The 13,708-nt window shown below is 36.1% G+C and overlaps 1 protein-coding gene across 1 annotated transcript; it reads right to left on the bottom strand.

The window, feature by feature from the left end:
• Positions 1 to 598: 598 nt before the first annotated feature.
• Positions 599 to 10,682, bottom strand: LOC128188166 (uncharacterized). The gene is made up of 7 exons (XM_052859056.1): positions 10,543 to 10,682; positions 8,907 to 9,146; positions 8,384 to 8,686; positions 7,318 to 7,602; positions 2,324 to 2,617; positions 1,713 to 2,004; positions 599 to 1,387 (listed from the first exon to the last, which is right to left on the bottom strand). The coding sequence occupies exons 1-7, from the start codon at positions 10,589 to 10,591 to the stop codon at positions 1,015 to 1,017; spliced, it is 1,836 nt and encodes a 611-aa protein (XP_052715016.1). The 5' UTR covers positions 10,592 to 10,682; the 3' UTR covers positions 599 to 1,014.
• Between the last annotated feature and the right edge of the window lie 3,026 nt (positions 10,683 to 13,708).

Below are 13,708 nucleotides of genomic sequence, written 5' to 3'. Positions count from 1 at the left end.
TTTCTGTCAGAAAGACTATCTAGAAACTTTGGCTCAAGTGAGCCGCTAAATGCCCCCCCCCCCCCCAAATTAAAGGAAAAGGAAACAAATAAAGCAGAAAATATGTATGCATATATATGTTTTTTCTTCTCTAAAAAAGACTTACTATTATCGCCTTCATCTTTCTCTTTGTTTTTTCTTCTTCGAAAACTGATCACCAGAGCTACCACAAGGATAACAATGAGTCCGAGGACGGCGACCGAGGCTCCAATTATAACGTACAGGTGTTCCACTCTGTTTGCCTCCAAATGTGATACAGTAGATATATCTTCAACTTCGATTTTTATATAAATAGAAATGTCATCATTTATTGAAGCATAATTTAGAAATTAATCATCATTTAAGCATATTTATTTACTGTTTATCTAATCAGCAATGTAAATATTATTTCAAAAGAGCTGCATTGTCTTTAAAGAACACGTTGCATTTATTAAAAAAAAAACTAACCACAACATGAAACTCAAATTTACACATCTTCATTTCCTGAATTCATGCTTAACTTATAAGGTATCATAAGTTGTAAGTGCTGATACAAAAAGTTCTGTAATTATACCTTCAACATTTATTGTAATTTCAGGAGATACTATGGAACAATTGATTGAGTTACAGCTCTCCAAGCGGTATCGATATTTTTGACCCGGGGCCAAAGATCCGGGGTTGAAATACACGACACTGCCTTCACCAGGATCAGAAACGTTAGCCACTGTTTCCCATTTGTCTTTTTCGAGGGATACAACAAAATACTGTTCAGGGCCTCCATTGAATCCCGACACCCACGTCAAGTTTATGTGACCACCCGCGTAGGAATGCCAGGTAAAGTTTTGTGGTGTTTGAGGTCTGTCTGATAGACAAAAAGAAACCACGCAGAGAAGTCAACATTTTACAAATAAAATGTAATTGCATTATGTCAATAGAATATTATTGTATTCTGAAAATTGTAATACAATACTTGCTAATGGAAGAATATGAAAAAAATTACAGAGGGACTGATAGCTTATAATTATTGTAAAATGAACATATTGAAATGCAATTATATTTGTTAACAAAGAATAAACCTCGTTCACTTATTGTAATGGTAAGAATTGTTTCATCTCCGTAGATCATGGTATAGTTTCCGAAATAACTGTGGTTGTATACTGGAAAAGAAGTGTTGATCCAGTGCCTGTAAGGAACTCCTCGTCCGGACACATTGAAATGGATTTGTTCTGTTCCTGGACCAACCCACTTGATAGCAGGATATTGGGGAATGGGGTTGGCAATAACTGGGATAACCGATGCTACTCTTACATTTATTCCGCTCGGGGAACCATATTTTTTGTGAAAAGGAATCGAATCATCGATTCGTACGCTACCTAATATAAAAAAAATTACACAGTTGAGTGTTCTAAAAGAGTTATTGTTTCGGGTGAAAAATATTGATACAATATTTCTGGTGATTATGTAAAAGGTTTCACTTTAAAGAATTACAGGTATTACTTGACAAGATGATTTAATAGATTATTATATCATTTCTAATAACACTTATTTTAAATTCAAAGTACATCTTCCCTCCAAAACATTTACATACGAATTTCAAAGCGCTTGTAACCACAGCAATTTGAATAAAGATATATTATGTGTTTGTCAAGCAACAGCCAGATTAGATATTAATTGGAAGAAGAATACGATTATACTTACATAGTATGTTTATTCTGAATGTCTTTTCACTAACGCCGAATCCTTCAGAACCTCCTACACACGTGTAGTTTCCTGCATCTGCGCATCCTGCTGAAACAAATGTGTGGTTCGCCCACTTTGTATTTTTGCTGTTTGTTGAGATATTCTCAGACCCCTTTGTCAGACGCACGTTAGGAATTGGGTTTCCGTCCACGAGGCATGAAACATTAAAAGGTATGTTTTCTTGTAAATCCATATTAGTGTCGGAACTATGACTGTTGTTTACTAAGATCAATGGTTCTCCCAAATCTAAAATATGCATTATCTATATCTCTTTAGTTTAAATATTGTCTTGTATCAAAAAAGTTTACGCATTAGCATTTACGGGGTTTTTTTTTCTAGAAAAGAAATAATTCAATTTGATTTTCTTCTTTGAATTATCATATTTCTAAAAAAAATTCCTACAAAACACTGCGGTCTTTGTGGGTTTTTAAATAAAATTTACTTGCTTATTCTCCATCAAACAAAATCAGTAGTTATGTACATGTATACGTCTTTCCTTGACCTTGGTGTTGTCATGCAATGTGTGTAAGACACGCCATCATTGAATAGATTTAAAATAACTCACATTGGACATTCAGTGTTATGTTCTTCTCTTTCTTTGTTTCAGTTCCCCATGTTGCTACACACTTGAACAATTTAATGTCTTTGTTTATCTGCGGTAGTGACAAATTGCCGTTTTTAGAAATGACTTCAAGATGACCAGTAGAGTTCATGTATGTCCAGGTTACATTACAGGGCGGGTGGCAATCGACGAGACATTGGTATGGACCGAATGTTTCGCCTTCTCTTATAGTGACCATTCCGTTATCCTGCATACTAGTATTTGGATGTGGAGTGATTGTTATTTTATCTGGTCCATCTAAAATCAAAGGAAACAAGAAGTTAGACACTTGGACGCCCTTTTTATAATGACCTACTAAATTGTTTATGGTTACCCGGTTTGTTAGTTTTAAAATATTGTGATTGGATTCTTCAGAGGATTTAATTCTGATGTAATATTTTGCAGTTTTATCTCAGTCGCAAAGATATTCATTCATTCTATTTCGATTGTCAACAATAATTTGTTTTAAGAATGCTAAAATGAATGTACATATTTTTTTAATCGAGACGCAATAATATGCTTCAGCAGAAGAGGAAAATAACCATTTAAACGACGTTTATAAACAAAGTTGTCTATTAAAAGATATTTAATAATTTGAATAATTATGTAAACTTCAGCTTGAAAAAAAAATGTAAGATTTGAATTGGTTTTAGTAATAAGATTATTCCGCTCTACTTCATTCTGCTCCAAATAATTATGATTGTGATAAAATTATTGTTGGAAATGGTTAAAAAATATACATATTTGTTTACACAGACATTTGATCTGGACTGTATCACTCCGGTTAGACTCCAGTCATACTTACACAGAGACTCGATCTGGACTGTATCACTCCAGTCGGACTCCAGCCATACTTACACAGAGACTCGATCTGGACTGTATCACTCCTATCAGACTCCAGCCATACTTACACAGAGACTCGATCTGGACTGTATCACTCCTATCAGACTCCAGCCATACTTACACAGAGACTCGATCTGGACTGTATCACTCCGGTTAGACTCCAGTCATACTTACACAGAGACTCGATCTGGACTGTATCAATCCTGTCAGACTCCGGTCATACTTACACAGAGACTCGATCTTGATTGTATCACTCCTATCAGACTCCAGTCATATTTACACAGAGACTCGATCTGGACTGTATCACTCTAGTCAGACTCCAGTTATACTTACACAGAGACTCGATCTGGACTGTTACTCTAGTCAGACTCCAATCATACTTACAGAAACTCCATCTGGACTGTATCACTCCAATCAGACTCCAATCATACTTACACAGAGACTCGATCTGGACTGTATCACACCAGTCCGACTCCAGTCATACTTACACAGAGACTCGATCTGGACTGTTACTCTAGTCAGACTCCAGTCATACTTACACAGAGACTCGATCTGGACTGTATCACTCTAGTCAGACACCAGTCATACTTACACAGAGACTCGATCTGGACTGTATCACTCCTGTCAGACTCCAGCCATACTTTCACAGAGACTCGATCTGGACTGTATCACTCCTGTCAGACTCCAGTTATACTTACAAAGAGACTCGATTTGGACTGTTTCACTATTCAGACTCCAGTCATACTTACACAGAGACTCGATCGGAACTGTATCACTCCTGTCAGACTCCAGCCATACTTACACAGAGGCTCAATCTGGAATGTATCACTCCAATCAGACACCAGCCATACTTACACAGAGACTCGACCTGGACTGTTACTCCTGTTAGACTCCAGCCATACTTACACAGAGGCTCGATCTAGACTGTTACTCCTGTTAGACTCCAGTCATACTTACACAGAGACTCGATCTGGACTGTATCACTCCTGTCAGACTCCAGTCATACTTACACAGAGACTCGATCTGGACTGTTTTCACTCCAGTCGGACTCCAGCCATACTTACACAGACACTCCATCTGGACTGTATCACTCCTGTCAGACTCCAGCCATACCTACACAGAGGCTCGATCTGGACTGTAACTCCGGTTAGACTCCAGTCATATTTACACAGAGGCTCGATCTGGACTGTAACTCCGGTTAGACCCCAGTCATACTTACACAGAAACTCGATCTGGACTGTATCACTCCGGTAAGACTCCAGTCATACTTACACAGAGACTTGATCTGGACTGTTTCACTCCAGTCAGACTCCAGTCATAATTACACAGAGACTTGATCTGGACTGTATCATTCCCATCAGACTCCAGACATACTTACACAGAGACTTGATCTGGACTATATCACTCCAGTCCGACTCCAGCCATACTCACACAGAGACTCGATCTGGACTGTATCACTCCTATCAGACTCCCGTCATACTTACACAATGACTCGATTTGGACTGTATCACTCCAGTCAGACTCCAGCCAAACTTACACAGAGACTCGATCTGGACTGTATCACCTATCAGACTCCAGTCATACTTACACAGGCTCGATCTGTACTGTATCACTCCTGTCAAACTCCAGTCATACTCCAGCCAAACTTACACAGAGACTTGATCTGGACTGTATCACTCCTATCAGACTCCAGTCATACTTACACAGAGGCTCGATCTGGACTGTATCACTCCGGTTAGACTCCAGTCATACTTACACAGAGACTCGATCTGGACTATATCACGCCAGTCCTACTCCAGCCATACTTACACAGAGACTCGATCTGGACTGTATCACTCCTATCAGACTCCCGTCATACTTACACAGAGACTCGATTTGGACTGTATCACTCCAGTCAGACTCCAGCCAAACTTACACAGAGACTTGATCTGGACTGTATCACTCCTATCAGACTCCAGTCATACTTACACAGGCTCGATCTGTGCTGTATCACTCCTGTCAAACTCAAGTCATACTTACACAAAGGAGCAATCTGAACTGTATCACTCCAGTAAGACTACAGTCATATTTACACAAAGGCTCGATCTGGACTGTATCACTCCAGTCGGACTCCAGCCATACTTACACAGAAAGTCGATCTGGACTGTTTCACTCCAGTCAGACTCCAGCCATACTTACACAGAGGCTCGATCTGTACTGTTACTCCAGTCAAACTCCAGCCATACTTACACAGAGACTCGATCTGGACTGTATCAGTCCTATCAGACTCAAGCAATACTTACACAGAGACTTGATCTGGACTGTATCACTCCTATCAGACTCCAGTCATACTTACACAGAGACTCGATCCGGACTGTATCACTCCTCTCAGACTCCAGTCATACTTACACAGAGACTCGATCTGGACAGTTTTCACTCCAGTCTGACTCCAGCCATACTTACACAGAGACTCCATCTGGACTGTATCACTCCTGTCAGACTCCAGCCATACCTACACAGAGGCTCGATCTGGACTGTTACTCCGGTAAGACTCCAGCCATACTTACACAGAGGCTCGATCTGGACTGTTACTCCGGTTGGACCCCAGTCATACTTACACAGAAACTCGATCTGGACTGTATCACTCCGGTTAGACTCCAGTCATACTTACACAGAGGCTCGATCTGGACTGTTACTCCGGTAAGACTCCAGTCATACTTACACAGAGGCTCGATCTGGACTGTTACTCCGGTTAGACCCCAGTCATACTTACACAGAGACCTGATCTGGACTGTATCACTCCTATCAGACTCCAGTCATACTTACACAGAGGCTCGATCTGGACTGTATCACTCCGGTTAGACTCCAGTCATACTTACACAGAGACTCGATCTGGACTATATCACGCCAGTCCTACTCCAGCCATACTTACACAGAGACTCGATCTGGACTGTATCACTCCTATCAGACTCCCGTCATACTTACACAGAGACTCGATTTGGACTGTGTCACTCTAGTCAGACTCCAGCCAAACTTACACAGAGACTTGATCTGGACTGTATCACTCCTATCAGACTCCAGTCATACTTACACAGGCTCGATCTGTGCTGTATCACTCCTGTCAAACTCAAGTCATACTTACACAAAGGAACAATCTGAACTGTATCACTCCAGTAAGACTACAGTCATATTTACACAAAGGCTCGATCTGGACTGTATCACTCCAGTCAAACTCCAGCCATACTTACACAGAGACTCGATCTGGACTGTATCACTCCAGTCAGACTCCAGCCATACTTACACAGAGGCTCGATCTGTACTGTTACTCCAGTCAGACTCCAGCCATACTTACACAGAGACTCGATCTGGACTGTATCACTCCTATCAGACTCCAGTCATACTTACACAGAGGCTCGATCTGGACTGTATCACTCCGGTTAGACTCCAGTCATACTTACACAGAAACTCGATCTGGACTGTATCACTCCTATCAGACTCCAGTCATACTTACACAGAGACTCGATCTGGACTGTATCACTCTAGTCAGACTCCAGTCATACTTACACAGAGACTCGATCTGGACTGTATCACTCTAGTCAGACTCCAGTCATACTTACACAGAGACTCGATCTGGCCTGTATCACTCCTATCAGACTCCAGTTATACTTACACAGAGACTCGATCTGGAATGTATCACTCCGTTTAGACTCTGGTCATACTGACACAGAGACTCGATCTGGAATGCATAACTCCGTTTAGACTCCAGTCATACTTACACAGAGACTCGATCTGGAATGTATCACTCTGTTTAGACTCCAGTCGTACTTTCACAGAGAATCGATCTGGACTATATCACTCCGTTCAGACTCCAGTCATACTTACCCAGAGGCTCGATCTTGACTGTATCACTCCGGTTAGACTCCAGTCATACTTACACAGAGACTCGATCTGAACTATATTACTCCAGTCATACTTACAAAGAGGAAAAATCTTGACTATATCACTCCTGCTAGACTCCAGTGATACTTACACAGAGACTAGATCTTGACTGTATCACTCCGATTAGACTCCAGTTATACTTACACAGAGGCTCGATCTGGACTGTATCACTCCAGTCAGACTCCAGTCATACTTACACAGAGACTCGATCTGGACTGTATCACTCCAGTCAGACTCCAGTTCATATTCCGTCGCTTTACAGGAGTAATTGTTGTACTTGTGACCTCTGGTGACCTTTAATCTCAGAGTTTGATTAGTTTCTTCACCCATCTTTGTATCGTTGACAAACCAGGTGTAGGACAAGGTTGCGAGCTTGGAGTAGTAGTCAGGGGCTGAGGTTGATTGACTGGAACACGTCAGTTCTGATGACGTGTTTATTAGTACGCTTAGATCCCCTCTAATTTCCGGCTTTTTTGGTTTGTCTGTTAAAAAAAAACGAAAAATGAAAAAATAAAATAGTATATATAAATGATATGGTTAGTATTTGTTGTTTATTTTTGAAAAATCTAAAAACATGTACCCTGTAACAACTTTACAGAAAACATTGACTTGCCAGACACCTATAAAAATCAATCACAGTTTTAAGAATGCTAGTATGACTGTTTTAAAAATGCAATTCGTAAATGAAATCAATTTTCGTATTACAAAATGCTTCTGCTCTACTTGGTTGTTTGTATGTTGTTATATTCACAACGCAACAGTGACATAACAACCCTCGTATTACTCATTTAAAATCCTTGTACTAAATCTATATTTCTTGCCTGAAAACAATGAGTTTGTGTATATACATGTTACATTTGAATAATTTACCATTAACCCACCGATTTTAATACGAAATTGTCATGACTGCAAATTACATATTTTATATTTTAAACTTTTTATGCCCAAATCAGTAGATCACTATGCTTACAGTAAACATTTGAAACAAGCAACCTGTATCTTTATTATTTACAATTTTTAGAAGAAAATTAATAATTATGAATTATGCTTTTAAATACATTTTAGATTCTAGCGATAGATATATATATGATAGAACAATCCTACGAACTTGTAGTAGTTGATACATGTCAGTAAAAAAGCCAATGTTTAATTGTCTCATGTGTAATCAATTTGAAACAAATAAATTAATTGTTTACCCTCATATGGTTCCTGAACAACTATGCGATTGATAACAAAGTATAAATATTGTTTATATAGACTCACCGTACACAATAAGAACGACCCCACCACCTGACGTTGCTGCTTTTTCGTCTGCTCCACCATTGAAATATCCAGCATCACCCAGAGTAACGTCTTTTACTTCCAACATGATGTTTGTCGAATTATAAGGTTTTGTGAGATACTTATATTTATCCGATTCTCCCGGTCCATCTTTACCATCTATTTTAAGTATTTCTTTGGTAGTATTGTCTTTATGGTATACGGTGTACCCTTTAGCAATTGGAAAATATGGAGCAACCCAGGATAGGTTTGCAGATTTTCCATTTTGAACTTTTACTTTCAAAACTACAAAATAAAATTTGAACGCAGCTCAAAGATGCATCCATACATGCATATTTTCATAGAAACCTTATGATTTAATATGGATAAGCAAATAATAAAGAAATGATGTGTTTTTTTCTTTGAATTTAGATAACAAAATAATTCAGATATTCATTGACATAAATCGTTCAAATATATAAAATTTCATAAATCGTAGGAAAAACTAAAAAGACAAATATCAAACCTGTATATGTTAATGTGTTGTTAATCTCTGACTTTAGACCTGGTACTGTCACAATGATACTGATGGAATCAAACAATAATGCATCACTCACGTCGAACGTATTATCAGTAACTTGAGTCCAGTTATCATGTTTTCTGTCCCTAATAGTCATTATATCATAAATTGTTATATTCGAGGGTTTGGTCCATTCGAACGTAACGGTGCCGGAATTAAACCTGGTTGAGATACATACACACTGATCTGAAAAAATATCAATGTTTTCTATGTTTACATCTAATTGTTCAGCACAACCGGATAAGGTGTCGTAGATAATATAGAAACAATAATGTTCATTTTAAAAAAAAAGATTTCCATAATCAAGTTCATTAAAATGCAAAAAGTACAAAAATTGTCTCTGAAAAAGAACCTAACAGATTTTATAAACATGATACCTATTGCAAATAAATTTTTCATTCTTTATTTCAAAGTTTGGAACATTCATCACTATCTGATAAATATCCTTAATGTCTGGTGCCGTTGAAATACATTTTCCTTGTTATATTCGCACAAAACCCCGATGTGTCGTTTTATATTTCTCAATACTATGGCGATCGGTTGATGCAAGCTCCTGCCTTTTTTAAAACTTGATTTTAACATTTTAGCTGTTGCTATGAATTGTGTCTATAATAACTTATCTTAATATCTTTGGAATGTTTAAAATATATAAATTTTTATTTTTCATTTATATAAAAAAATTAAAATAATAATGCTTTCGTTGTCAATATATGTTCATTGACCGAGTGGGTAAAAATACGAAATTCCATGCGCAATATAAAAAAAATTACAATATGGAAAACCAAATAAAATGTTTCATTTAAAGTTTTACACATTCCATAGAGAGACTTATCATTTGATATATCATATACAATAAAAATACTTGCCTTCGCATTTTATTATGCGTTTACTGTATGACCCTGTGTTGACTGTGATTTCGATACTCTCTGTCAACTTGACATTTGTCACTTTTCATTAGAATTTACAAATTCTAAAGATACAAGACATTTACTACAAATTTAAGAATGAAATATCCCTTGAAAGTATATAAAAAGTAATTAAATGTTGTTTGTAGCAGTAATAATTCCGATATTGAGGTACTCAATTCTTTCGAGTTGAAGGTTCTTTTTATGATAACTACTTGTCTCTACACGTACTTTCTGTGTTCTAAAAATGTCAAGCTACAGTCTCCCAAACTCGCATTATGATTGAAAGAACTACTTTCGAACCTCTTTAGTATAAATCTCAGGGCAAATGGAAAACGAACTCTTTATTATCCTCTGACCTTAGGTTCATTAAGGTAGATATAAGCGGCCTTTTTGTATCGATATTGTATTTGCAACCTTATACTAATATTTTTTGTCCACTATTAATCTATGTACTTTTGTCGCATGGAAATTACGACTTAATTTCACGCTTTTGGTTACAGGTTCATTCTAAGTATGCACATTATCTAATTTATCGATTAAAATATTACTCTATATACAGAGAAAATAAAAGATGAATGGATTAATCAAATGCTATATCAAATATATATTCATAACACAAATGAACAAAATTTATAATTGCGTTAATTGATAAGTAAAGTTTAATATAATCTTACCTTGCCACGATAAACCTAATATAATAAAGAGAGAAATAAACAGCATCATTTCTACACCTTAAAACATTCACAGCGAATTTTATTCACTTTAAATGAAATTAAAAACACATGGAAGATAACCAAAACCAGGAAGATCTTAAAAAATCCTCTCGGTGCATAAGCACAAATGAAAATTATCTTGTTGATGAAACATATATGTTAGCTTTATTCTAAATTTACTGGCAAATCCTATACAAGTACCTACCAAAACTCAATTCCTTTCAACAACTCTTCTTAATTACAAGTATTACATGTAGGGGGAAAAATAGATACGATCTCGTTACAAGTAACGAGTAGGTCTTCCGTGCGATTTTATTTTTAAATGATACCATGGATAATCGATACAATATTTAACAAATGACCCCCCCCCCCACCACCACCACTTTCAGATAATGTACAAAAAGCCCTAGTTACGTTATAATTTGGTATGGCAATGAATTTTTCAAACAGACGTTATTACAATCAACACCTTTGCTTCTTCTCGTATAATGCATTAAAAAGGTTTGATCGTTTTTAATTATTTAAGTTATTTGTAATAGAGTTTACGAGTCTCTTCACCCCTTATTAGATTTGTAGCCAATTTTTGGACGCAGACGAGCTCCAAGAAATGGCGCCACTTGCGTAAAACAAAAATAATAGGCACAACTTCAAATTGTGGTCTAAGTATCCTGAAAATTTCATTATTTTATCTCTGATAATTTCTAAGTTTATGAGTACACAAAATTAGTCGTAATAAATTACAAAATCGGCCGTTAATCGGAACCAAAAGTGTCGTCATCAGAAATTTCCAAAACAAAATAAATGCAGGCCATATACAATCATGTGTGAAAAAAAGGCTGAGATCGGTCAAATAGTTTTTGAAAAATCACGTGCACAAAATTTGGTAAAAGATAATAAAAAGTACGAAAACAATAAGGTAGTCCGCTGGTAAAGGAAGACCTTAAAAATTCATAAAATTGTGATGAAACAGGAAGCATTTACAGACATTTACAGACATTTCCAAGGACAACACTTCAACATTGTTCAAATGAGAAACGTGTTTTTAAGTTAGATTGGTTTGTTTCTGATAATGTTAGGGTATACGTTTACTCAGAATGAAAAGAAAATCCACTTATGATGATAAAAAACATATATTGTGTGTTTTATACCTTTTATGGTAGTGTTATTTTTCATATTAAAAAAAGTAGGTCAATGACCTTGCTTTTGAGTTAATAATCGTTGAATAATTTTTGAAAATTTAAGAAAAATTCGTAAAAATTTTACAATATGATTGAGATTTTCTTAATTATGAAAATAATACAATTTGCTTGACTCTTTTAAAAATGAAATACAATTTATGAATGGCAGAGACACGAAATAAATACAAAGTATTTAAAAGTTTTCATTCACAATTTTTATATAAATTCCAGTCCGAATTTCCTCTATCAGTTTTCAAATTCTTATCCATTTTTGATCCAATTTAACAAAGAGAACTTAATCATGATAATACTAAAATATTTATAGTATCAATTTAAGTATATTGACCATTCTCTGTTGGCATTAAATGCATATGAGGTCAATGACCCAAATTTTGAGATATGGTGTCTTTTATCGTTTTTAGGCATTTTTCAATACTTCTGTAGTGTGTGACAAACTATTATCTAAGTAAAAAAGTGAGATAAAACCAACAGAAAGTATGCAAAATTATGTTGACTAACATATAAAAATAATATTACAGTGCTACCAAAAATATTTCAGTGATAACAAAAATCTGAAATATTTAGGCCCAATTTCCTCTGTTTTGCTGAAAGTTCAACAAAATTTCATAATATAGTAAAAATATCGACTGTTATCACAAAAATAATTCATTTCATAAATACTTTTTGTGTTTAAAACAAATTTTACTTATGACATTGAACTTTAAATTTGAGAATAATGTAGTATAGGACACTTCCATGTTGTGACGTATTGTTTATCGAAATGAACAATAAAACCAAGTGTAATTATACCCGCACTTTCTAAAGAAAGTTCGGGTATATTCTTAATACCATGTTCCGTCAGTCCGTCCGTCCGTCCGTCAGTCTGTCACGTTTTACTTTCTCAAACTGCTCTTACATCTTATAAACCATCAAACTCAACTCTTGGAGTTTGATTTGGGGTATCGTGTTGTGTAAAAAGGTTTTTAAAATTCTCTGTTAGTCCTGGGGGTCAAATAATTGGTAAAAAATGACGTTTTTTCACAAAAAACCTTCTTCCTCGAACTCCTCCTACATTTTCAATAGTAGACAAATCATCTCTTGGAATATGTTTTAGGGTATCCTTTAGATACGCAATAAGGTTTCGGAATTTTCAATTTTGTCATGGGAGTCATTTAATGGCTGAAAAATGACTTCTTCTTCTTTTCTTTTTTTTTACCAAAAAAGTGGTTTCACAAACGTCATTTTTTTTTGCAGTAGCCAAATGATCTTCTAGAATATGATTGGGGTTGTCATATTGAAGTGTGATCAGGTTCCAGAATTTTTTATTTTATTAAGGGGATCAGTGGGCAATAAAAAATGACGTTTTTTTGCAAAAAAAAATATGGAACTCGTATTACAATTTTTGGAGTAGCTACGTCATCTCTTGGGATATAATTGGCAGCCTATGGATGTGCAATGAGGTTTTAAAAAGTTAAATTTCATCCAGGGAGTCAAATAGTAGCAGAAAATTGACGTTTATCACTAAAAAAAATAACATAGATCCAAGAGCTCCTCTTATGATTTAATGGATAGACACATCATATCTTGGGATATGATAGGGACTGTTCTATAGATGTGCAGTAAGGTTTTAAGAATTTAAATTTCATCCAGGGAGTCAAAAAGTAGCAGAAAAATGACGTTTATCACTTCAAAAAAACATAGATCCTAGAACTCCTTTTATGATTTAATGGATAAACACATCATATCTTGGGATATGATAGGAACTGTTCCATAGATGTGCATTACGGTTTTGAAAAATTAAATTTAACCCTGAGGCCCATTACCTACATATCTTTTGATGCCCTTTAAGGATCAAGAATATATATGGTTAAGGGGTGGGGATCTCAACCGTTTTCGAGATATTCGTGCACTTCCTGTTCGAGGAGGGTCATGACCACCCCCGGGGCCCA

The sequence above is a fragment of the Crassostrea angulata genome, chromosome 1 (genome assembly GCF_025612915.1).
Source record: "Crassostrea angulata isolate pt1a10 chromosome 1, ASM2561291v2, whole genome shotgun sequence".
Classification (NCBI taxonomy): domain Eukaryota; kingdom Metazoa; phylum Mollusca; class Bivalvia; order Ostreida; family Ostreidae; genus Magallana; species Magallana angulata.
Note: the sequence above shows the minus strand (reverse complement) of the source record. Positions and strands in the feature narration are given on the sequence as shown.